This window comes from Acanthochromis polyacanthus, chromosome 13, assembly GCF_021347895.1.
Source record: "Acanthochromis polyacanthus isolate Apoly-LR-REF ecotype Palm Island chromosome 13, KAUST_Apoly_ChrSc, whole genome shotgun sequence".
Classification (NCBI taxonomy): domain Eukaryota; kingdom Metazoa; phylum Chordata; class Actinopteri; family Pomacentridae; genus Acanthochromis; species Acanthochromis polyacanthus.
Window position 1 is genome coordinate 20124697 of NC_067125.1, and position 27409 is coordinate 20152105.

Below are 27409 nucleotides of genomic sequence, written 5' to 3' on the forward strand. Positions count from 1 at the left end.
ACCGTAAGCTGACGGTAAGAGCGCACTGAAAATGTAGGAGCGGCTGGCTTGACTACGGAGGAACGAGAGGCGGCTGGCTTGACCGGGTTTTTGCAAACGATGGTGCACCAGCTACTCGTATATAGAACACAGTCTTATTTGTAGTGCTGCAACAGATAAAAGGTCAAATGGCTGGCAGCAGATTGGAGAGGTTTGGAACTGTGTTCACCCGGTAAGAGAGAAATATTTTACTCTATATATGCTTGTAATTCTTAAGTAACCTTCTTAAGTAATGCTACTTTTAGCCTGTCTTGACGATCGGAAAGGACATCGCATTGACATTTAGGCTTGTTCAAGCAATAAACAAAAATGAAAGCCATATTTCAGACTGCATGATGGTTATTCGGAAGTGCACTACTGATATCAATTCTGTTTCACCGAATCAAGGTGGAGTTTAATAGCAATCAGTTATGTTGAATTGGCCCTCCGGTAGGATCAATGATACTATCAGTCTTGTTAGCTGTTGTCGGACAACACGGACTAAGACGTCGCGAACGATACATATCTACGTAACAAAACAAAATGAACATATGGTATATTCATGTGTCTACATGACACGTGTGTAAAGAGATATGCCGTTATGATGACATCATAGGCATGCGATAGACAGTGAACCATGTTCGATAATGGATCAGCCATTTTAAGGCACTGTGCGCATTTTCCTACGTTCATTTCTTCCATTGCGCTGTGCACATTGGTATCAGTAATCATGAGGCGCACCAAAATATTATATAAAACAGCTGCACTGACTGACTTTAACCGTGAGGCGCTGCGGCCTGTGACTGTTCTCAGCAGAAGATGAGGGAGACGTGCTAACATTAGCTGCTAACTGGAGGCCCCATACCCAGAGACTGCTGGTGACCGATGCGCCTCAAACGTCTCATCTGAAGTGGCTCATCTCCTTCTTTCTTCTTCCTCTTGTTTTACGGCGGTTGTCATCCAGCTTCTTGGTGCATTACCGCCACCGTCTGTTCCGGAGTGTGAACCAGACAGTAGACTTACAGACTTTCCTTTACCCGACCTAGTTCAAACTATCATATCTACAAACACACCCACACGCACACTACAAAGACCAAACAAAACACACACACACAAAAAAAACCCCTCTAACTTGCACTCTCCACACCCAAGCCAACTACAACCCCTTATTCCTATCGTTATCCCTATCTAACCATCATACTCTATTATAAACCCCGGTCCCCTTTAAAAAATCCATTAATGCCCTAACCTGTGCCCTCTCTACCATACTTAGCAACTCTTTTAGTGTAAATTCCTGCACCCCTAACTCTTTTATCCTATCCATCAGCTCCCCTCTCTGCACCTCATATCTTCTACACCTCAGAACGACATGTTCCACTGACTCCTCCTCCTCCTGACAACCCTCACATAAACCTGTCTGGTGCTTCCCAATCAGTTTCAGTGTTTTATTTAGTGCACTATGCCCCACCCTTAACCTGGTCATCACACTGTCCTCCCTCCTGTGTCCACTACTCACCCTCCCACCTCTGACACTCTTTTGTACCTGATACCATAGATATATACAAACAGTAGATGGCTCAAGACGGAGTCTGCGGCGTCGTCACTTGGCGGCCATCTTAGGACAGGGGACTGCTCTGGCGCGCTGTACTGTAGTCAATGGTAAGGTGGACGATTTCCTCACTTTAACACTCATAACTCGCTCAATTCTTGATTGATTGACAAACGGTTTAGTTTATTACAAACCTTATTAACGTGGCTATGATTCGGGCTCAATTCCGAAATCGCAGCTTTTCGTTTTAAAAAATGCGGCATAGTTGTGTGTCTTTTCTGCCTGGCTACTCACATTGAAGATGGTGTTACTCACAATCTGATTTTCAATTATTAGGTTTTCCTGATACCAACGTTTTTTGAGAACCGAATCTTTAGGCGAAATTACATTCTTTGTGGTTGTGGTTGTATTTATTTGCTGGTTAAGAGACTTTGATTGAGACCTTAGACTTATTGTTTGTATACATCTATGCCTGGATTAGTTAGCCTGCAGCTGAAATGCATTGTGGGTAATGTAGTCACCAGGTTCATGAAAAGAAAAGACAACATCTCTGTTTGTTGTGCATTGATTTTGGTTGAGCTTTGTTTTATTGTGCATTAGAAAGCTGATAGTAATAAAGAAGTGCAATGCTAAATAATAAAATTACATTTACATCCATTTATGCTGAAAAAAGATGATATCTGTGTTCATTATTATATGAATTCAATGGTTTTAATTATTCTTATGTAAGCAGTAAAACAAGTACATCTCTGACGTTTATAACAAACCAAGCTGTTGTAAAATCGGTTGAAAATTGAGCAATCTACAGTGATTTTAAAATCCATGCTCCATTGACTTTAATGTTATGAGTGATCGAGCAGCCCTGTCCCAAGATGGCCGCCATGTGGCGACGTTGCTCCCCATAGGCTGACAGCGCTCATGAGCCATCTCGTGTTTGTATATATCTATGCCTGATACAGGTGCCTCCCTTTCTTCTTCTCTCCATCCCACCTTTCTTGCCACACTGAGTTGCTTTTTTCCCCAGATAATACTTTTGATTTCTTTCTTGCTGATCCTCAGCTGCATTTATACTTCCCTTTTCATTAAAGCTCTCTTGACCAGATCATCAGCCCTCTCATTCCCCCTCAACCCTACATGTGCTGGTACCCACAGAAACTGTACCTGACCCCCCTGGTGAACAATTCTTGTTAGTGACTCAAGGGCTGAATATAGGATGTCCTGATGGCTGTTTGAATGAAAAGACCTGAGGCTTGCTAGCACTGATGATGAGTCTGAACACACTAATGCCTTTTCTAGACCAGTCTTCTCCACCCACTGTAGTGCAACCAAAACCGCCACCATTTCCACTGTGTATACTGCAAGATTATTAGATATTCTTCTGTTGATCCCAATTCCTCTTTCCGGTACGGTTACCCTGAATCCTGTCATCCCTGTCTCAGGTTGCTTTGCACCATCTGTGTATATGCAAGTAAAATTACTGTACTTTGTTAATATGTGACACTTAAATTCACCAACCAAATCAACCATGCCTTTTCCCCTCCTCTTAGCCTCTAATAGACCCCAATCAACCTCAGGCCACACTAGCATCCATGGGGCCACACCTGGATAGACTACTGTAGGACTAACTTTGAAGTTAAGTATTCCAAATTGTTTTGCAATATTATTTGCTTCTTTTGCAAAGTTTTGCCTCCGGCTCCTTCCACCCTCCCAGAACCCCTGCAAAACTCTCTTTGTCAGATGAGACTGACTGTGCCCTTGCAACCTAGCCCAGTAGTTAGCGATTATCTGCCTTCTCCTAATTTCTAGAGGCATCTCTCCCACTTCCACCTGTAGAGCAGGAACCGCATCTCCTTCTCTGCCGAGACAGCAGGAATTCAAAAAAAAAAAAAAATCTTTTAGAACCTATTTGAAACTTTACTTTCTGTGTTCAATTGTAAATATGTTAATTAAACGTTAATTGGCTCACTTTAAAAACAGATATTTGATGTGTATGCCTGCTAGATGTTAATTCACGATTAATGTATTGAAGATTTGTGCATATAATAGTATAGTTACAGCTCTACTGTACAGATGGCAACAATACAGCCAAGATATCACTAAAAGTATGTTATAAAGTGTATTTTATTGCTGTGGAGATATTTTCCTATTACATGTCATCGTCCTCTGTAGCTTTCTTCGCTTGTGGGAGATTGTGCATCAGCATGAGATATTTGTCTCCACAAAGTTTGATCACCAGCAGATGAGCTAACAGGAAAAAGGTCAAATCCAGTCCATGAGTGAATATTGTTGAGCCAGCGTTTTGATTGTCGACCTTTGTTCCTCCTACTGGCTAACAATACTGTATCTTATTCACACCATGGGTCGATCTTTTGATAGGACCATATAGTTTAAATACTCTTGATTTAATGACTGATGTGATTGGCTTCAGCTTGGTAGTGTTGAGTGGTTCACTGATAGGAACATGGTCACCGGGACATTTGTGAGTCATAAGTCTCATGATGTGGTTCTGAGATACAGTGACAGTTTGGAGGGATTTTGTTGTCCATTTGACACAATCTAGACCATATAAACAACTAGCATGATGTAATCGTCAAAGATCTTGGATTTCAGCTGATAAGGAAGTCTTTTTGATGTTAGGACTTGTTTATTTTTGTTGAAAGCTGCCCAACCTAAAGCGATGCGATGCTGTACAGCAACCATCCCATTGTTGATGGATAACAGTTTGTGACCGAGATATGCAAATTCAGTTATTTGAGTGAATTGCCGGTTGTATATTGTTGGAGTTGGAGATTGGCATTGTTTTTGTCAGTTGTCATGCCTTACAATAATACAACATGTGCTCATCTGAAAACACCAACACTATGGTGCTGTTGTCTTAGATATGGTACAGGTGTTTATGCAACAGAGATAATCACAAATATCATAATTATGCATCACTATTGTATCCAAAGAGTGACTGCACTGTCTTATCAGCCATCTGCTCTCATCACCTAGTGAGTCTTCTGTGTACTACATACTGAGTGAGTGGACAAAGCAAACGCATCACTGTTCTCCTTAATGCATTTATAGAATACATTTATAGTTTGTGTTTATGGATAAATTCTCCCTAATTCATCCGTGTTAGTATGTGTAAAATATGAGTGTTAATGATATACGAGAGAAAGAAATGTTGGTTCAAAGGAGGACAGAAGGGCTTAGTAAATAAAAAGCTAAGCCTCAGTGAAGGTGATCAAAATGTAATAACTGTTTGATACTAATCACAGCATCTATTAAGCCACTGTCAATTAGCTGCAAGCTAGATGATGCAATTCTTATAATTTTTATGCATGTGAACTTAAAATTTTACCCCTGAGAAACTTTCTTAATTCCAGCTTTAATATTAACTTTGCAATTTCTGATTTGCAATCAATTAATGAATTTAATCATTTTGCCATGGTGTGATCAACAGGGTTCGAGATCTGATGCGCTCTGGAGTCATCAAGCGGTCAGAGAAACCCATCTGGTATGACGTATACGAGGCTTCTCCTCCAAAGAAGGACCCACTGCATGTGAAGCCACATACCCGACCAAACACCAAGAAACAGGAGACTGTATCTGAAATCTTCTACCGAGAGGATGAAGTCAGAGCGTAAGTCAACTACTAACCCTGACAATGATAATTATGCTTCCTTATGCCTATATTCTGATGTCTAAATTGCACTACTACATGAAGGATCATTGTATGAGTGTCAGTTCTTTGTTTTTGGTTTGGTTTTGGTTTTGCTTACCCCAGCTGTTAGTGAAGTATTTAACATTTCTAGCCTGATAGACCCTTTTTGTCACATTCACAGTCCTCCTTGGTTGAACTGCTCTTTAAATCTGTTTGAATTTATATCAACTTTAATCATGGTTACACCCTTCATACAGCTGTGTCTTCATCTCCAAACTCTTGTTAGAATTACTCATGAACTCTTTGGAATTATGTTTGTTATACATTAGTACTTACCAAAGACTTCACCATAGTGGCAAACATTTACTTGGTTTGCCACCTTTACAACTATGCTACTTGATGTAAACACTAAAATGAATAAAATGATGCCATTCATTTCCTTTAGACACGAAGCACATGTATCTTTAAGTCATACAGTGTCCCATCATCATGGTTGTGATATTGCTAGATTTTAGACAGTATGGTGAGATGCAGGTAATAATATTTCATCATACAAAAGCTGTACTATTTTCTTGATTAAAAGCTAATATAATAAAGTTGCAAGCATTATAGCAAATGATGGAAGATCTGGATAGTATAGATTGTTTTTTTTTGTAAAAATAGGAAAAAACATGCAGTCCTTTAAATGACTAGCAAAGGAGCTTAAGAATAAAGTTAGGGAAACGACCCTATCAGTGAAAATACTGGTGCTTCAGTTCATGTTGAGAGTTGCTGATTAAACAAAGCATACAGTGGGTATGGAAAATATTCAGACCCTTTGAAATTTTTCACTCTCTGTGTCATTGCAGCCATTTGCCAAAATCAAAAAAGTTCATTTTATTTCTCATTAATGTACACTCAGCACCCCATCTTGACAGAAAAAAAACAGAAATGCAGAAATTTTTGCAAATTTATAAAAAAAGAAAAACTGAAATATCACATGGTCATAAGTATTCAGACCCTTTGCAGCTACATTCATATTTAACTCACATGCTGTCTGTTTCTTCTGATCCTGCTCGAGATGGTTCGGCTTCTTTATTGGAGTCCAGCTGTGTTTAATTAAACTGATTGGACTTGATTAGGAAATGCACACACCTGTCTATATAAGACCTTACAGCTCACAGTGCATGTCAGAGCAAATGAGAATCATGAGGTCAAAGGAACTGCCTAAGGAGCTCAGAGACAGAATTGTGGCAAGGCACAGATCTGGCCAAGGTTACAAAAGAATTTCTGCAGCACTCAAGGTTCCGAACAGCACAGTGGCCTCCATAATCCTCAAATGGAAGAAGTTTGGGACGACCACAACTCTTCCTTGACCTGGCCGTTCAGCCAAACTGAGCAATCATGGGAGAAGAGCCTTGGTGAGAGAGGTAAAGAAGAACCCAAAGATCACTCTGGCTGAGCTCCAGAGATGCAGTCGGGAGATAGGGGAAAGTTCCACAAAGTCAACTATCACCGCAGCCCTCCACCAGTCGGGGCTTTATGACAGAGTGGCCCAACGGAAGCCTCTCCTCAGTGCAAGACACATAAAAGCCCGCATAGAGTTTGTCAAAAAACACATGAAGGACTCCCAGACTATGAGAAATAAGATTCTCTGGTGTGGTGAGCCCAACATTGAACTTTTTGGTGTTAATTCTAAGCGGTATGTGTGGAGAAAACCAGGCACTGCTCATCACCTGCCCAATACAATCCCTACAGTGAAACATGGTGGTGGGAGCATTATGTTGTGGGGGTGTTTTTCAGCTGCAGGGACAGGACGACTGGTTGCAACTGAACGAAGGATGAATGCGGCCAAGTACAGAGATATCCTGGAGGAAAACCTCTTCCAGAGTGCTCCGGACCTCAGACTGGGCTGAAGGTTCACCTTTCAACAGGACAATGACCCTAAGCACACAGCTAAAATAACAAAGGAGGGGCTTCATAACAACTCTGTGACCGTTCTTGACTGGCCCAGCCAGAGCCCTGACCTAAACCCAATTGAGCATCTCTGGAGGGACCTCAAAATGGCTGTCTACCAACGTTCACCATCCAACCTGACAGAACTGGAGAGGATCTGCAAGGAAGAATGGCAGAGGATCCCCAAATCCAGGTGTAAAAAACTTGTTGCGTCATTCCCAAGAAAACTCATGGCTGTACTAGTTGAAAAGGGTGCTTCTACTCAGTACTGAGCACAGGGTCTGAATACTTATGACCATGTGATATTTCAGTTTTTCTTTTTAAATAAATTTGCAAAAATGTCTACATTTCAGTTTTTTTCTGTCAAGATGGGGTGCTGAGTGTACATTAATGAGAAATTAAATGAACTTTTTTTGATTCTGGCAAATGGCTGCAATGACACAGAGAGTGAAAAAATTCAAGGGGTCTGAATACTTTCCATACCCACTGTATCTTTGTCCATTTAAATTTGAGGTTGGGTATTTTTCTGATCCAACATCGAACAGCTAGGCTTTAATATGACGATTAATATCATTCTACAGCAGTGACATGGACCTTAGATGTTGAAAAGAGTAAAAATATTATTGAGGCACATTTTGATGTTTATTTGAAGTAAGTGAACTGTTATATTATTTTTGTATTAAAAATAATAAAAAATTGATTGATTAATTAGTAAATATTATAATAAATAAAAAAAGCTCTTTGGATTAATTCAGACGAAAATCATCATTAGGCGTAACACTGAGTGCTTTATACTGAATGAGGGTTAACTTGGTGTTGGTTAGATGTGTCCAGGCATTAGCTAAGTAGAGGTTTAATGTTAACATTTTAACAACCCTGTGTCATTGTGGGGTGTGAAATAGTTTGGATGAGAGTTTGAATTACTTATAAGATTTTGTATACTCTATATCCTTAGATTCTGGCAGTGTTGAATTCAGCCATTCTTTTATTTAATAAATTCATTGTAATATGTTGAATCATTTACAATGACAGTTAGAAACTATAAATGAAATTTTCCATTTATTTGTGCCCATATGGATATACAGAAAAATGTCAGAACTTTTTGTAGGTTACACTCACAGTGGCCTGTCTTTCAGGAGATTCTATGAGCAGTACGGTACAGGTTCCCGGCCTCTTGATCTCTCCAAATCAGACTTTGTTTCTACGTGTCAGAGGTATGTTTGGTGATGTATTATTAAAGAATAAAAACCAAATGTGTGTCGCTGGCTGGCTTGCTTACTTGCTTACTTACTTACTTACTTACTTCATTGATACTAAGGTGGCCCAAAGTTTGTCAATGTAATATCCACCTAACCATCAGCTTGGACCGTTGATACAAGACTGGATAGAACTGTCCTTTAATTTTGTTAATGCCAATTTCTGACCCTACCATCTGGGTGTCACAGCAAAAATCAAGAATCTTTTAAAAACAAATGTCTCTTGGTTGCAAAAAGCCATACATGCATTTGCATTCTGCAAAGATTTATTATGTGATCTGAAGAAGTAAGAATTTAAGATGTGTTTTTATGATTCCATCAGAGATAGTTTAGACTCAAAGGAGTTGTTGGAAATTTAAGACTGCCATGACATAAATGGTCTTTACAGGTGTATGCAAACTTTTGTTCACAACTATATGTGTGTGTATATATATATATATATATATATATATATATATATATATATATATATAGTTGAACAGATTAAATGTTTCAAAATATTTTAATATATGATCCAAATTAATGATGCCCATTGACAGTACTAAATATTTCCTTTTCTTTCACTTTGTCCAACAGGTTCATAGAGAAATACACTGAGTTAAAGAGTAACAGTGAGATGGGTGACTCTGCTCTGTTTGATGAGACCGGGAAGGCTCTCCTCAAAGAAGGAATTATCCTGCAAAGGAGAGGAGGTTATCCTGTGAGGTTCTTGCTAGTATTACTGACCTTTAGTACATCCTACAGAGGATAAAGTGGTGTATATAAAATGGATGGATAGTGGATAATCAATGCCCAGAGGGGCTTTAATATAATAATATAAGATGAATCTTTTGAAACAATGTGTGATTACAGTGCTTTTTTTGTCCTGCAGGTGTCAGCAGAGTCCAGGGATCCAGTCCTTGAGCTGAAACTCACAGATATGTTGGCAGAACAGCAGTCAGTTGGTGCTGACACAGACACACCACACACATAGCCTTCAGAAGCTACAGGATCATTTAATGAGCTTCAAATTTTCTACAGCATTTAAAATGTTGTTTGTCCTCTGAAAGTGATGGTCATCTGTTGAAAATGAGTCAACCACCAACTCACTCATGTTCATGTTTCCGAGATGCCACAGTGCACCTCATCACTACAAGGATGTTGTTAAGAGATCAAAAAAGTAACTGACCGTTAGTCTATGTTGCAGTGGTCAGGCCAAAAAAAATGGAAACCGAGGATGCAAATGTTATATCAATATGTGAGATTAAAGTTATTATTGTAACTTGGTAACATGTTTATTATTACGTGTTTGACTTTCCCCACGAGAGACATGGTGTGTAAACTAGATAACTTTAGTTATACTACTTGGCTGGACCTGTTCAGTCTTAATGTGAAGGTGCCTGTTTTTATCTGCTGTCTCACTGCAAAATTTGATCTTGCCTTTTTTTAAAAAAAGCTCTTCTTATACACTACCAAGCAAAAGTTTGGATTCGCCCCTAATTTTTCACGTATTTTGTCAAAACAGCCCAATTAAGAGCTAACTTTAGCAATTTATTTCGAATTATTGCAAGAACATTCATGAGTATGCTATGAACAAAATTTAATCAAGTATGGCACTCAAGTAGGGATATTTATAAGCATTTATTGATGAAAGCATTACTATAAGGTTTAAGTAGCAACATTACCCTAACTTCAGGTATGTGATTTTTCCGCGAATTCGCGGAATTCCGCTTTTTTTTACGTTTCAAAAAAAAAATCCGTTTTTTCACCCCAAAAAATCCGATTTCGTTTCCCCCAAGATACGACTTTTAGATATTCCGAGACCGTATCAGGCATGTTATTTGGTGTATCAGTTTTGAGACCCAACGTGAATCGCCCATATTTGATGAGAAAAAAAAAAAAGGGGGTGTAAGGGGTATAGGGTTGGATCGCACGTAGTTGTCAACAGTGCGCTGGCAAAAGCACGAGTTGGAAACAACGATTGGAGAGCATTATTGAAAGTTAGATGTAGCTGGGAAAGCGAGGTGCATGGTGTGCGACGATGAGACAAAATACAGTGACAGAGGATGCCAAGCGCTGATGGACCACATGAAAACGAAAAATCATGCCAGGAAATTGTACGAAAAGCGCTCTAACCACCAAATGCCTAGCATTTTTTTCATCCAGCGGAGGGAAGAGATGCGACAACAGGACCAAACATACGGGATCAGTAGTGTGTACTTGCAACCATAGACATAATAAAGAGTAGACGCCGCTCGAGCTGCTGCGCAGCGAGAAATACGGCCGCCCTCTTGGTCCGATCACACGCTCCACTCAGCGCTGTTTGACAGCGCATTTAATCCATCTTAACTCTGAATATTAAACTGATTTTCACGCGTTTTTATTTTTATTTTTTGCTGCAAATATCATGCATGTAGCTATGATACAGGACAAATGGTTCGGCGTATTTTAATATTCATAGTGGGATTAACAGTAATAGAATATTCTGATATTAAGCTCGACTGTAGACAGGTATTTTGCAAACACTGTAAACACACACACACACTAATATAGGTTAGAGAAGCAGATAATGGCAGTAAAGTCAATTAGCCTATTTTAATAATTTGAAGAGACAATATATGATTATGCTATATATACATATATAAACAAAATACTGACTAATGAACACATATTTCTATATAAAACAATAAATTGAAGTTATATATCAGAGAAAATGAATATATATAAATCATAGATGGAGTATTAATATAATCAATATATCAGAGAAAATTATTATATAAATCATAGACTATCAATATAATTCATACATATATATTAAAAAATATATCAGAAAATTATTTTATATATATTTATATATTATAGAGAAATGTGTTCATTAGTCAGTATTTTGTTTATATATGTATATATGGCTAGAGCCAACAATGTACTTAGTAAGTTCTTAAATTTTTTATTTTTTTTTGAGTCAGGATGAATGGTATCTTCTTCCAGGGTTTCCGCGGGGTTTTAAAAGTATTAAAAAGTGATAAATCAAAAACGCAAAATTTAATGGCCTTAAAAGGTTTGAAATTTGGGCAAACGGTATTATTTTTTAAAAACGAGGTATTATTTTTTTCTTTTAGACAATGAGCTGTTTCATTTTGATCAAAAAATAAACATAAATAAAATAAAACATATCTTGCTTGCAAAATTTTATACCGGAACGTTCGTCAGTCGCTCACGTCGACGTCATAGCAATGCATTCATTGGTCGTTACAGAGCTGAAATCCTCCGCGTGCGCACTGAGTACATAGCTGACTTAGCTGCTGCAATGCTAACTTGACATCTCCCTGGATGATGCCACTTCGACTTCCGAGAGCGACCGCGGCCTGCGGGATCGCGGATTAGCGCTCATCTGTCCGCAGATTGCTCTCCCACAACCTATACGTGGATCCAAACTTTAAGCCGTATCACTGCTGAAGTCTAATCACTTGGTCCTTGTGTCATTTCTGACCGACCCTGAAAACTTCATTCAAATCCCCGAGTCCGTTTTGAATGATGTGGGTAACAAGGAAATGATTCACACACGCTGATCGTCCCATAACTCCGCCGTGGCTCTCAGCGGCGAGACCGAGACGCCCCGTCTGCCCCAGTTGTCCGACCACGGAGCGCGTTGCCTGTGGTAGCGTCCCGCTCAGGCGGTGGTCAACCCTCCGGATGACATGGACATTTCTCTCCACTCTTTGGTGGAATAATTAATCTAATTTACCTCATTCTTTCAGTGCTCTAATGGATCTGGATGCAACAGTTTCCATCATGGTGATTTGTCTGGTCTGTTGTCCGCTCATTTCAGCCGTTCTAATATGTTTCGTGAGTGTGTATCAATCGATGATTTTTTTTTTCTTTTTTTGTATTCCACCACAGTATTGCACGGTTGTAAAACAGTTTAGCTCCGCTTTGGTGAAGAACATCAGTGAATTAATTGTTTATCACGGTCTTCAGCAGTAATTTTTATTGGTAAATGAGAGACATTAGTATCGCACATGTCTGCATCTTCAAACCATAAACAGGAAGTGAATTCGGTGACATACGTGCATTACATTTGCGCTGGGAGCTGCTATGATTGGTGGAACTCACGGGAGGCGGGCCAAAATTGCGGGAAAGTTGCGGTGATTGGACAAAATTGTAATGGCTGAACTAATCACAAAATCAAATTCTCTGAGGAGAAGATACAAAGAGAAGGAGGAGGAATTGGTGCAAATGGACAAAACTAACGAGGACAAGGCTGTGCAACTGACGCACTTGCCGTAAGATTTTGATTTTGTGTCTCTCTCTCTCTCTATTTTATGAAAGGTTAAGGCACTTGGCACAAGATTTTTTTATTTTGTCATCCTGCTCTCTTTTTGATTAAGTGTTTTGTGAAAATTAGCGTGCAGATTTGTTGGTCATTTAAACCTAGTTGGTTGTTCAATCCTTGTCTCAATTTGTTTTTACTGGTTTGTGTGGTTGTTAAACATGTTCTTAATGGGCTAGTGGAGTCTTCCATGGGGACAGGAAATAAATGTGCAATATTTTGTCTAAATCTCTTCTTTTATAGTATTAGTAGCTGTTGCCTAATGGTTGGGAGTCAATCTTGAAAAGGTTGTACGTAAGTTTAAATTCAATACCATTCCATCGCTTAAGCGCCTCTGAAGCAAGGCACCCCACCTCACATTGCACCAGTTACTGTAACTAATACCCTGTAGCTAAATAAATAGGTCTCCTTGGATAGTGGTAAGTATGATGTAAGTGTTGTATGTCAAAATCTGCGTGCATATCAAAAAAGGTTTCTGATTAATACTTGCAACTCGGTGTCTTGATGGTTGTAAAAAAAATCTGAAGGTAGTAAAAAAAGGTATTAAATGGTAGTAAATTTAACTTCAAGATTGGTGTATAAACCCTGTCTTCATAGATTTTGAATTTCTGCTCCTTGTTAGTTTATCATATTACATATTGACTTGAATACATGTGTATATGATGAATATAATGACTTGTTTCTTTTATGTTTACTTGCTATTTTAGTCCACTTTTGACACTTAAATAACACTAAAACCCAGGAGCTTTGGGGGGCTTCGCCCCCCTTGTCCCCCCACCGGGCGCTGCCCTGGACCCGCTGACCCCCAGACTCCCGGCTGAATTTTTCAGATAATTTCACTTTCCTCAAATCACATCCCTGTAACTTTTGTTTGGTTAAAACACTTAAAATATCTTTACAAAGGATTGCATGTCCCCTGTAATAACTATGCTGTCCCAATAGAATGTTTTTCACACTTTGATTCACAGTTCTTTACTCTGTTCACAAATATTTTGTGTTACCTTTTTGAGTTGATATAAAAGACTGACAGTTTCTGGAAAGAAGAATGTCTTTAGCTAATTTGGAAATTATCTAAATCTGAAGTAGCACAAAAATGGCCAGAAAACCTCAGTTAAGCAAAGAAAAAATGATTGAAATTCAGATTTTGAAAAAAGAAGGCTATTCTACAAGACAAATTGCTCAGAAAGTTAAAGTCTCACAAAGTGGAGTTGCAAAAACATTAAAGAGATATAAAGAAACAGGTTCACATCATTTGGTTCTGGTAGAAGCAGAGTCACGTCTAAAGCTGAAGATAAGTTCATCAGGGTCACCAGTCTTCGAAATAGACAAAAGACAGCCCCAAAAATAAGAGCTGAGCTCAACTCAACCAGGAGCAATAATGTGTCAGTGGATAGTGTGTGGCGTAGACTGTGGGAATCTGGTCTGAAAGGCAGGGTAGCTGCTAGGAAACCACTGCTAAGAAAGCAGAACATAAAGAAGAGACTTCAGTGGACTAAAGAACATAGAAACTGGACTGTAGAAGAATGGAAAACAGTTCTGTTTACAGATGAGTCAAAGTTTGAAATGTTTTGATTCAAAACTGCGCAAGTACGTTCGACGTGGGGTTGGAGAACGCTTGACTCCTGCGTGTGTTGTTCCCACAGTAAAGCATGGTGGAGGTAGTGTGATGGTCTGGAGCTGTTTTGCAGGGGGTCAGATTGGTGATCTGCACAAAGTCTCAGAAATTCTAAATCAGCATGGATACCACAGTATTTTACAGAGGCATGCCATTCCCTCTGGGCTGCATTTAGTGGGACAGCCATTCACACTACAACAAGACAACGATCCAAAGCATACCTCCAAACTGTGTCAGATGTATTTGGCCAAGAAAGAAGAGGAGGGGAAGCTAAGGATTATGACTTGGTCAGCTCAATCCCCTGACCTTAACCCCATCGAACTTGCATGGGATGAAAAGGACAGAAATGTCAAGAACAAGCAGCCCACAAGTGCTGCAAACCTTTATGAGATTTTGGCAGAAGCATGGGAGGAAATTTCAAGTGATTATCTCATGCCACTGATTGCAAGAATGCCTTTGTCAAGCAGTTATCAAAGCTAAAGGAGGCTATTTTGATGAGTCACGGATTTAGACAGTTTATTAACAGTATTATATGCTAAATGCTTCAATTTTGTTTTCAGTGTTCTCATCTATAGTTCTACTGTGAAATGAAACATGGCTAAATTGCACTCATAATTTAGGTAATATGAACCATTCACAGAAAAATTAGGGGTAAGTCCAAACTTTTGCCTGGTGGTGTATATGCTGTGCAATATGTACTCTACAGATAAAAAAATACATTCACAAATTTAAGGATCAGAAAGGATAGTTTCTTATTTCATTTATTCTGGCTAATTAAGGTTCAAACCCTGAAAGGGTTGAACCTATAGTTTGTGCCAACGAATGCTTTCTGTGTCAACCCAGTCTCACATCAAATTGTGACATAGTCACGTTTGTCCACTATGCAAAACGTTACAATCTCACAATTTTGGCCTGAAAATTGTGAGATGCTCACGTTTTTTCCCGCAATTCTTTTCTATGGGTCTGACGAAGGGTCATGTGACTGCTTGCTGCAGGCTTCTCAAAATGAAAACATGGCGGCTATTCCTTTTATTTTCCGTGGAAAAATGCATTATTTTAAGATAGTTTGGACAGAAAAAAACATTTTGATGACATTTTTAGCGAGAAATATATATAACACTTTCACATTATCCATTCAGTTATTGGAAATGATCTTTGGTTTGGTTTGTTTTTACGCTGAATTTCACTTCACGGCATTAAATTGTGACAGTGTCACATTTTGTGCGTTATGTTGGTTGATTAGGACGCTGCCAAAAACGAAAACAAGCGGTGTGTTTATTTTTGTATTGTTGCATTGTGTAATTTTTTGAGTTGTTAAATCATTTATGTAACGCTTGGTGATTACTGCTAGTTACTGAGATGTCTTCCCCAGCCTTTCATTAGTTGACGCGCTTCGCTCCCTTGTTAACAAGTTGCATTTCAATGATCCACAAGTCGCTCGTTGTCAATGCAAACAACCGTATTTATTTCCATGAACGTGCTTTTGTTTATTTGTTGAGCTCATCCATACACCAGTCAGCGCACAGCGATCTAAAAACTTTATTCCTGCCCACAACAAGATCCCCCTCTCTTTCTTAAGCCCGTGGAAGCGTCCATAGCAACCACCATAGCAACGGTGGGAAAGGTAACAATTCCACTCCGAGACGTGAAAGATTCATCGTAATAACAAACCAGAGATCATACACAAGAACTGAACGAATATTGTGAAATTAAAATGTATATTTTTTGGTGTCGCTGTAATGCCTGAGGCTTTGCTGCTGTCCGCTTTCTGACCGTGGTCGGCAAAATCCAGGGGAGAACGACGTGCAGAACCTGCGGCACCTTTCTTCTTCGGTGGTGTCTGTGTAAAACAATGTCCAACATGCAAACAGCACACCTAGCGCCATGAAGCACAAAATGCAGGTGTAAATCAATGACATCTTACAATTACAATGTCCTGTCTTTTAACTAATAAAGACACATATATAAAGAACTTTACATAAGTTTGTTTGTTTGTTTTATTAAGATCCCCTATCAGCTTTTGCAAAGCAGCAGCTATTCTTCCTGGGGTCTTCATAATTTCATTTGTGGCAACACCAAAAAGCAACATGTACACAAAATACATACAAATCAAATTACAAAATACATAAACAATACATACAAAAATGCACGTATACAATACAAATAACATACATATACAAAACCTGTCCTAACCAAAAGCATACAACACATAATACTCCCACCTTAAATTATAAAAATAAAATGTTCTTCTTCAAAGATACCATGACCTAACAGTAATAATTAAAGAATAATCTACCTCAGAAACCAACCATAACATAAATCACATAAACAGTGACATTACAGTCACTACATTTAAGTTTAAGATTTAATTTAATGAATGATTGTATTTTACAAATTTCTATTCCCAAGCAACCCACTAAACTAATAACTAAAATTTTGTGCTACATAATGCTCTTTTAGTTTAATTTTAAAGTTTTCAATATTCCCCATTTTTGAGACAATCCGGATGTTATCACTCGCTCCCGAAAAAAGCATCATTTTTTAAAAAATATTTTGGATTTCGATTAATTAGACAATGAACAAATTGACGTAATTTCCTGGTGGGTGTGTTTATGCAGCCTATTAAACACTTTTTTCCCTTTGAAATAAAGTACAATCCATACATCATGGTCCGGTGTTCATTGTTTGTTTTGTTCACTGACATAGTGCAATAAAGTTTTGTTTTTTAAACCATCCAGTACCGTAATGAATATTGAATGAATATGGCATCTTGCTTACATCTCTAATTAAGGAGCAAGAAATTTACTGACGTTGATTTATGATTCAAGACAAGCAGAGGACACACTGTGTGCACCTTTAATGTCCAAAAGACCAATTAAGGTCAAAATCTCACAGATTCTTTGACCGATTTGGACCAACCTGCACATGTTTGATATTGGGTCCTAAAGCAATACTGGTGTACGTTTTCAGACCACTAGGACCTACAACAGCAAAATAGGAGCAAAGAAGACACTGGAACAGGGGCCTTTGTTAAAATGAATGAGAAACAGTGTGAGAACATCAATCAAAGTGCACCAAAGTGCATAAAGTCATAGAAAAGGGTGTGCTGAATGCTCTGGGAGCAAGTCTGCAGTGAAAACACCTTTGAAGGGGTCAAGGGTCACTAAATCTGAAGACTTCAAATGAAGGAGACATTTTGTGCAACATATCAAGTATCATAAAAGTCATTCCCAGTGGAATTCAAGTCTGATATTGTGTGGGACTATTCAGAGCAGTCACATGAAGCACCGTACCTGTTTTCAAGGGTCGAGCTCCATGGGAACCTGCTTTTTTCAGCAGTGAGGCCTGCTAGTAGTGATGAAGCCTGTGGCCTTCAAACATGTAAAAATCATTCCTGCTCGGTCATTTTTGGGTCTAGTGACACCAAATCGGACACGCTCCTACTAGACCACCCCCTGACCTTGCATATTTTTTTTCAGAGAGTTAGCTCAAAAGGGGCCCGACCACGGTCCTGTTTCTGACTCTACGGTTAACCCTTTCATGTCCAAATGCTTCAAAACGGGCTAAAAAGGTCAAAATCTCACACATTCCTTAACCAATTTGGACCAAACTGCACAGGTTCTAGATATAGAGGCTAATGTGAATGCTCATGCACGTTTCATTGTTTTTGTAGGACAGGTTATCTGCTGATCGCAAGTTTGTTGGTTCGACCCCCTCTGCATGCCAAAGTTCCCTTGTGCTTTGAGTACCAGGTGCTATGTAGGTGCAAATCATTTACCATTTTCTTGTTTTCAGTTAATGGAAACAGTGAGAAGTTCTAAATTCTTGTTTAAGCAGTGGGCGTCAGGAATAATCATTACATGTTACTGCAACGTAGTCTGTGAGTAGCTGCTGTATCCTATAAAAAGTGCAGTTATCCTTTCAGAAACATCCCTCTGTACGATATGATAGGCATGTTCAAACTCTACATCATGTGTGGATGTAGAAATTGTGAATTAACAAGATAAGTTGAACTTTATTGATTCCTCACAGGCAATGTTCCCTCTAATTTTTCATGAGTCTGAGCAAACACACAAACTCCCTGAGCGGTCCCTTGGACCACTGTGAGCAACATCAGACGTGTGGTCACCAGCATCGCGTCCATCCAAGTTACATGGTTTGTTAAAAGAACCAAATTACAGCATTTACATTTCTGTTAAAACACTGTCAGTAGGAGCCAGTTGAAGGCTGCAGTGATTCTGGTGACACTACAATGTATAAGAGTGAAGTTATTGAATATTTGTGTCTCTCTTTGCTGTTGCAGCGGTTTTGCAATTTGCAGACCGTAACTGTTCCCTCCATAGACACCAACGTTATTTCTGCAGCTTGAAAGACAGCTACTTTTGATAAAACTGGGCTTGTAGCACAACATCTGCCTTACAACAATGGTTTATGTTTTGACAACCTACATCTAATGTGCTATTGATGCTGGTACTCTGAATCTGTGAATATCTTTTCAACCTTACTAAACTTGGGGCCACAACCACCCAAGGAGTGGTATATTTAATTTTGAAAAAAGCGTTTAGCCATACTTAAAGCTTTAAGTGCTTTAACACGGAACTAAAAAATTTGTATCGTTTTACAGGTTATGTCTGAAAAGAAGTGGTATCATTTTAAACAGTGAAACCAAACTAAAAAAATGTAATGGCCAACCAGTGTGCAATACTGGATTCTGCAAAAACATAAGCAACTGAATGCGTAGAAAGAAATTATCTACAGATATTTTTTCATCTATATCTAAATCTTCTCTTAACACAGTTAATGTATTAACTTATTTATGTGCGTATGCATGTATTTATAGATTTATTTAGTACTGTTAACATGTCAGAGTTCTGAGTGAGTTTTTCTATAGATAAGCAAAGGCCATTTATTGATCACATATAGGCTATTAACTAAATGTTTGTTAAAAACTACAAAGCATTAAAAAAAAAACTCAGGCATTTATTGCGTCACTAAAATACTGTAGAGTCTATGGCCACATCAGCATGATTATAAGTATCATCTGGTAAATTCACAACCATATACTGTAGGAAATCTAGCTGATTATATCATGATGTCTCTTACCAATGTCTCTCACCTCACTCATGTGGACAACAGTTGGACTTCAGCGTAACCGGCAAAACGTTAAAGTAAGACACCAGTTAGACTCATGCACTGTTTGAGAACTACATCCTGCTTGTTTAATGCTGGTTTTTAGATTTTTGTGTCGAGGTAATAACACCAACACTGATGTGTTTAATCATAGTACAGCCATATCATTTTGTTTACAGCTAAAAAAAATTTACATGTTAAGTACCTCATTAAGTTTTAAGGTTGTCCACATAAGATCGGATCATAGTTAATAATGAAGACTATCAAAGGATAGCTCAGTCAGTGTGAATCTTGTAGGAGACAGGAAAAAATGAAGAGGAAGGGAACCACCACCAGCTTTTCCCAGCCTGAAAGAAGAGAGGAGGAAGAGCATCCCAGAGAGGAGATGGAAGAGGAAGAGTTAAGAGAGAGAAAGAAATGAAGACATGCAGGGCTCAGACAGCGAAAGGTAAATCAGAGACTCTCTGGTCCACATGGTATGAATATTACTTTACTATATTATATCTGAGTAAGAGCTACACCTGTTGCAATAATTACGAGAACACAATGTGGTTGTTGGGAGGAATGTTTTCTTTTAAAAATCTTCCTGATGGCAGCTTGGATAAAAGCGTGGTTGTCGCAAATTTTTCTACAAAGATTTTTCTGATCATTACATCACTTCAAGCTGACAGTATCACCTCAATGCAAAACATAGCTAACATTAGCTACGACAGTCCTGCTAACAGCTAACAGTGTAGCTGTCCCAAAATAGATGACTTTAGAAGACACTGAAAGTGCTTTAGTTTACAAAAAATCTTTAAATGTTGAATATAATCGCTATAATTGCATTTTGAGTTTGCAGTAATCTGTGAATGCAGTAGACAAATGAAAATGCACATCAATAGAAATGAAAAAAACATTTTTGTTAATTAAGTTATTTCATTGCCAAAGAGGCGGAGCCTCGGCCGAGTAATAAATCACAATAACTTAATTATAAGCTTTTAGTTTCTGAAAAAATATTTTTGTTTATAAATATTTACCATCAAGATGACACCATTTATCAGACCCGGAAACTATGAAAACACAATGAATCTGTGGATTTTCTACCTTTTAAAGGTCCTTGAACTACTTATGCTTTTGTTAACTGCCATACAATGGAAAACCCAAACTAAATCCAGGCCTTATATCATCGAAATCACTTTTTTCCTATATGTCTCATTTTAAAATTGTATTAATTTGTATACATTTTTAATTATAAACACGTATATGTCTATTCAATGATTCAACTGTTAACCAAAATTTACTTGAATTGAAAATAATTACTTATTGTGGCAAATATTGCTGTTTGACAAAATGCTATTATTACGATTAATTAATTACAAAGCCTGACTGGAGGTCTTCGACGACGTCTGACGTTACTGTAATGTCCAGAATCTAAGTTGTTTATTGGAAATGTCTCGGTGTTAAAATAACGTTACGAGGTGAGCCGGATGGTATTAAGAGGTGGACCCCGGAAGCCGGGGGTTATTCACCTTATTCAGGAAGTGAGGCAGGGCGGCGCCATTTTTGAGATCGACTTCCGGTTGACCGTCTTCGCACTACAACAACATCGAGTCCTCTCGCTACTGTAGCTACTTTAAGCATTCCGCCATTCCGCTCGGTGAGTGATCCAGATGAAACTGCCTTGTATTGGGACCGGTGGTTGCGCCAATTCGGGCGAAAAATCAGATTTTTCCGTGTGTCAGAAGCCACGGACAAGCTCGATGCGCTGTACATATACGGGGGTGACGAAGTTGAACTGATCCTGGATACAGTGCCAGACCCCGCTGGTGCATTCACCATACCAGCCCATCTTGGTGAGATGCTAGATGTCACGTGCTCATACCACAAGGCGGTGTACAAAGTCCAAGAGCATTTCAGCAGAATGGCACATAAAGACAGTACATGATCCCAGTTTGACGGTATGAAACAAGATGACAGGCCAATGGCAGAGTATTATATACAGTTAAAGAAACAAGCTGCAAAATGTCAATTCACAGATGAAGATGATATGATTCGGACAAAAATACTTCAGTCCATGAATGATAAAGCACTCCGTCGTGAAGCCATGTTGAAAAGCTTCACCTTGGCCCAACTTCTCAAAATGGCTGCTAACAAAGAAGATGTTGAGTGGCAGGCCAAAAAGATGGAAAATAGAGGTGAGGAAGTAAAGCGTGTTTATGAACAGCGCAAACCAGGGCCAAACGATAAAAGGTGGAGAAAGCAAGAAAATAAAACACAAGCTTCACAATCGCCTCACGGAGACTCTCAACCCAGAAAAACATGCACATTCTGTGGTGGATCACATGGCCAGGACCGAAGCAAGTGCCCCGCCTCCGGAAAACAATTTCTGTAAGAAAACAGGACATTTTGCAAAGGTCTGCAGAAAGAAAAAGACCCAAAATGAAAAACAATTCAATTCAATTCAATTCAATTTTATTTATATAGCGTCAATTACAGTCAAATCGTCTCAAGACGCTTTACAGAACCCATATGCCTGGCCCCCAGAGCAAGCCCAAAGGCGACAGTGGCAAGGAAAAACACCCTTTTAACAAGGAAGAAACCTCGAGCAGAACCCGGCTCTATATAGGGGGGACCCATCTGCCTGCTGGCCGGGCGGGTTGAGAGGGACAGAGGAGGGCAAGGGGGAGGGATGGGAGAAGAGGGAGGGGTGGGAAAGCAAGGAAAACACAGCACACATTTGGATACATGCATGACAGGATATGTGAACCAAACAAAGTATAAGCTAACATTGAAAACTGACTCATAATTTACTCTTATGATGTACGGCTCTGACATTAAACATACTCCATATATAGCTAGCAGTAAAATTCAAACAGTATGTAAGTTGGTATAACAGTATAGTGAAGGCAATGCAGAGTTGACTGGTGGAAAAAGGGAGTTGGAAACAGAGGGCTGGAGGAAGGTCAGCAGCAGCATCCCACAGTGGACATGATGGAGACTGGACCAGCTGGTGGAACATCGACCGCAGATCTGAAGCATCCAGCTCTGGGACCAGGGACACTTGGAGAAATAGCACAGGAGGAAACAGAGTGAATGTACTGCAATAACGGTATACATATTAAATGTAAAGGTAGATAGAGAAGGGCTCAGTGCGTCAAGAGAAGTCCCCCAGCAGCCTAGGCCTATAGCAGCATGACTAGAGACAGAACGAAGGGACGTCCAAGAGGGAGTCAGCTGTGCAAATGAAGACACAAGCCGAACCCCTGTGGGTCACCCAGTCAGCCCCAACTATAAGATTTGTCAAAAAGGAGCGTTTTAAGCCTGGTCTTAAAAATAGAGAGGGTGTCTGCCTCCCGAACCCAAACTGGGAGCAGGTTCCACAGGAGAGGCGCCTGATAACTGAAGGCTCTGCCTCCCATTCTACTTTTAGAAATTCTAAGAACAACAAGTAAGCCTGCAGCTTGAGAGCGAAGAGTTCTACTAGGATAATAAGGTACTATCAGATCTTTAAGATATGATGGAGATTGGTTATTAAGAGCTTTATATGTCAGAAGAAGGATTTTAAATTCTATTCTGGATTTAACAGGAAGCCAGTGAAGAGAAGCAAGTATAGGGGAAATATGATCTTTTTTGATAACTCCTGTCAGTACTCTCGCAGCAGCGTTTTGGATCAACTGTAGATGTTTAAGAGAGCTATTTGGACAACCCGATAATAAGGAATTGCAATAGTCAAACCTGGAAGTAACAAAAGCATGAACTAATTTTTCTGCATCACTCTGAGACAGAATGTTCCTGATTTTTACAATATTACGCAGGTGAAAAAAGGAAGTCCTACAGACTTGCTTTATGTGTGAGTTAAAGGACATGTCCTGGTCAAAAATAACTCCAAGATTCCTCACAGTAGTACTGGAGGCCAATGTGATGCCATCCAGAGTAACTATTTGCTTTGAAAGCGAGTTTCTAAGATGTTTGGGGCCAAATACAATGACTTCAGTTTTGTCTGAATTTAGCAGTAGGAAGTTAAAAGTCATCCAGTTTTTAATGTCCTTAAGACAATCTTGCAGTCTAGCTAACTGATCAGTTTCATCTGGCTTCATAGATAAATACAATTGTGTGTCATCTGCATAACAATGGAAGTTAATACAATGCTTCCTAATAATATTGCCTAAAGGAAGCATGTATAATGTGAAAAGTATCGGTCCTAAGACAGAACCCTGAGGAACTCCATGATTAACTTTAGTATGCTCAGAAGAGTTATTGTTGACATGCACAAACTGGAACCTATCTGATAAGTAGGATTTAAACCAATCCAGGGCTGTCCCTTTAATGCCAATTGAATGTTCCAGACGCTGTAATAAAATTTTGTGGTCGATTGTGTCAAACGCTGCACTAAGATCTAACAAAACAAGTATAGAGACTAGTCCATTATCTGATGCTATGAGAAGGTCATTAGTAACTTTCACTAAAGCTGTTTCTGTGCTATGATGCACTCTGAAGCCTGACTGAAACATTTCAAACAAATTATTCCTTTGTAAGTGTTCACATAATTGATTTGCAACTGTTCTTTCCAGAATTTTAGAGAGAAATGGTAGGTTGGATATCGGTCTATAGTTAGCGAACACATCTGGATCTAAAGTGGGCTTTTTAAGCAAAGGTTTGATGACAGCAACCTTAAAAGCCTGTGGTACATAGCCTGTTACTAGAGAGAGATTAATCAGATCTAACATTGAAGAATTAATTAAAGGTAAAATCTCCTTGAAGAGTCTAGTTGGGATAGGATCTAAAAGACATGTTGATGGTTTGGATGTAGAAACTGTTGAAATTAGTTCAGAGAGACATATAGGAGTGAAGAATTCTCAAGATTCATCAGGTCTAACAGCCAATTCAAAAGCATCTGTGACATTTGTAGGAAGGGCCAGATTAATTTTTATCTCTAATCATAACTATTTTATGTGTAAAGAAGCTCATGAAGTCGTTACTGGTTAAAGCTAAAGGAATACAAGGTTCAACAGAGCTCTGACTCTTTGTCAGCCTGGCTACAGTGCTAAAGAGAAACCTAGGGTTGTTCTTGTTCTCATCTATTAAAGATGAATAATAAGTTGTCCTGGCATTACGAAGAGCTTTTTTATAGATTACTAGACTATTTTTCCAAGCCACATACACTACCTCTGAATTCGTGGAATACCACTTTCTTTCCAGCTTTCGGGATGCCTGCTTTAAAGTCCGCAGCTGGGAATTATATCAAGGAGCAAGTCTTCTCTGAGATATAACTTTCTTTTTTACAGGTGCAACACTATCAAGAGTTGTACGCAGTGAGGCTGAAGCATTATTAACATAATAATCCACTTCTGTGGGGGTAAAATAATAATATTTGCCTTCTGATTTATCAGTAAATGTTGCTGAAGTAAACAGTGAGGGTATTATTTCCTTAAATTTAGATACTGAATTGTCAGACAAACACCTACTGTAATGATATTTGTTCTCAGCTGCTAAACAATCCTTTACTTTAAATTGAAACGTTATCATAAAATGGTCAGAAAGAAGAGGGTTCTGGGGAAATACTTGTACTGGCCTCGCTAAACGTTTGCGTGTTCAGCTATCCAGTGCGTGTAAACAGCTGGCGAGGAGAACAACGAAAAGGAGGAATGCCGACCCATCTTCATTTTCTCCTCTCCTTTTATTCCACACACGTTGTGTAAAACATAAAGCTGTAAAACTAGACAGAAATAAGAACACATTTTAGCTAATGTCTGTCTGAATCATATTCGAATCCATATTCAACAAAGACATTGTTTTCCTTTCGAGCAGATTGACCGCGGGAAGCTAAGATGCTTGCTAACAAACGGTACATCAGTTTTCTTCCATATATCTCTCATTCACTTTAGAAAACAGTCATGAAAAACACATGACAATAAAACTCACCAGCATTGCCCCCGTGGGGGAATCACAACTGATTCGGGTTTGCAGAAGAATTAATGGATTTTACATTTGACCACGAAGAACAGCTTGTGCTAACTGAAGGCTCGTATTGACTAGCAACTGAAATCTCGTTCCAACGAGAACAGGAAACAGAAATTATACACAAAGGCTGCTATTGCCAAAGGTGGCCAATAGATGGTGTTAGCGCTTTGTAAATAACCAAGGAACACTATGTAGAAACACAAAAATGAATGAATGAATGGTCTGTAAGACCAATACAATACTGTTAACTCTTCAATTTCTATGCCATAAGTCAGGACAAGGTCAAGAGTGTGATTAAAACTATGAGTTGGTTTATTTACATGTTGAGAAAACCCAAGTGAGTCTAATAATGAATTAAAAGCTCTTGTAAGGCTGTCGCTGTCTATGTCAACATGAATGTTAAAGTCACCCACAATTATAACTTTGTCTGAACTGAGCACTAATTCAGATAAAAAGTCTGAGAATTGAGATAAAAACTCAGAATAAGGAGCAGGAGGACGATATATAACAACAAATAAAACTGGTTTCTGAGCTTTCAGATTTGGATGAGAGAGACGAAGAGTGAGATTTTCGAATGAGCTGTAATCAGGTTTAGGCCTCTGGTTCAATTTTAAACTAGAATGGTAGATTGCTGCTACTCCTCCTCCTCGGCCTGTGATTCGAGGAATATGACAGTTAATATGACTTGGGGGAGTTGATTCGTTTAGGCTAACAAATTCTTCCTGCTGCAACCAGGTTTCAGTGAAACAGAACAAATCAATCTGGTGATCAGTTATCAACTCATTTACTAGCAGAGATTTAGACGAGAGAGATCTAATATTTGACAGACCACATTTAATTTTCCTGTCTCTTTGCTCCGTTGAAATAGAGGTATTAATTTTTATAAAATTTTTGTGGTTACTATTTCTTTTGTATATTTTTGATTTGTTTAATTTATTGAATTTTGGTGGTCGGGGGACAGACACAGTCTCAATAAAGTTAACTGAATTAACTGAATTACTGGAGGGTGACAGCTGTGAGGAAACTGCAGAGAGGTGTTTAAGACTACAACTCTGCATCCTGGTCTTAACTCTGGGTTGTCATGCTTTAGGAGTACTAATAAAATCAGCCATATTCCTAGAAATGAGAGCTGCACCAGCCAAAGTGGGATGGATGCCGTCTCTCCTAATCAGACCAGGTTTTCCCCAAAAAGAGCTCCAATTATCAATAAAGCCCACGTCGTTTGATGGACACCACATAGACAACCAGCGGCGAAACGACGACATGTGGCTAAACATGTCATCGCTGGTCAGATCAGGCAAGGGTCCAGAGAAAACTACGGAGTCCGACATGGTTTTGGCGAAAGTACACACCGATGCCACGCTAATTTTGGTGACCTCCGATTGGCGTAACCGGGTGTCGTTACCGCCGACGTGAATAACAATCTTACTATATTTACGATTATCTTTAGCCAGCAGTTTCAAATTTGCTTCTATGTCGCCCTCTCTGGCCCCTGGGAGGCATTTAACTATGGTCGCTGGTGTCGCTAGCTTCACGTTTCTGACTATGGAGCTGCCAATGATCAGAGTTGGTTTCTCAGCGGGTGTGTCGCTGAGCAGGGAAAAACGATTAGAAACATGAAGCGGTTTGTGGTGAGCCGGGACAGCAGGCTTGAGTTTAGGACTGTTTTTCCTACGAACTGTCACCCATCCACCCGGCTGTTCGGGCGCAGCTAAGGGACGGCTAACAGATGCTACACTCGCTAAGCTATTGCGGTCCGCACCGGCTAAGGGGGCCTGGCGAGCTGCTAGCGGGTTATTTTCCATGGTGCGGAGCCGCGATTCCAATTCGGAGAGCCTCACCTCCAGAACTACAAAAAGGCTGCACTTATTACACATATCGTTATCACTAAAGGAGGCAGAGGAATAACTAAACATGTGGCACACTGAGCAGGAGAGGGAGAGAGAGGGAGAGGAAGAGGCAGAAGCAGAAGCCATGCTAACAACACGACACAGTGCTGAAACAG

At 39.3% G+C, this 27409-nt stretch overlaps 2 protein-coding genes across 2 annotated transcripts; one reads left to right on the forward strand and one right to left on the reverse strand.

Annotated features, from left to right (window-relative positions):
* mrps23 (mitochondrial ribosomal protein S23) lies at positions 1-9676 on the forward strand. Its single transcript, XM_022222461.2, has 5 exons — positions 1-211; positions 5016-5195; positions 8288-8365; positions 8984-9107; positions 9279-9676. The coding sequence occupies exons 1-5, from the start codon at positions 168-170 to the stop codon at positions 9378-9380; spliced, it is 528 nt and encodes a 175-aa protein (XP_022078153.1). The 5' UTR covers positions 1-167; the 3' UTR covers positions 9381-9676.
* A 12217-nt stretch (positions 9677-21893) lies between these two features.
* Positions 21894-26956, reverse strand: LOC127536902 (uncharacterized). The gene is made up of 2 exons (XM_051958345.1): positions 25366-26956; positions 21894-22503 (listed from the first exon to the last, which is right to left on the reverse strand). The coding sequence occupies exon 1, from the start codon at positions 26460-26462 to the stop codon at positions 25476-25478; it is 987 nt and encodes a 328-aa protein (XP_051814305.1). The 5' UTR covers positions 26463-26956; the 3' UTR covers positions 21894-22503; positions 25366-25475.
* Between the last annotated feature and the right edge of the window lie 453 nt (positions 26957-27409).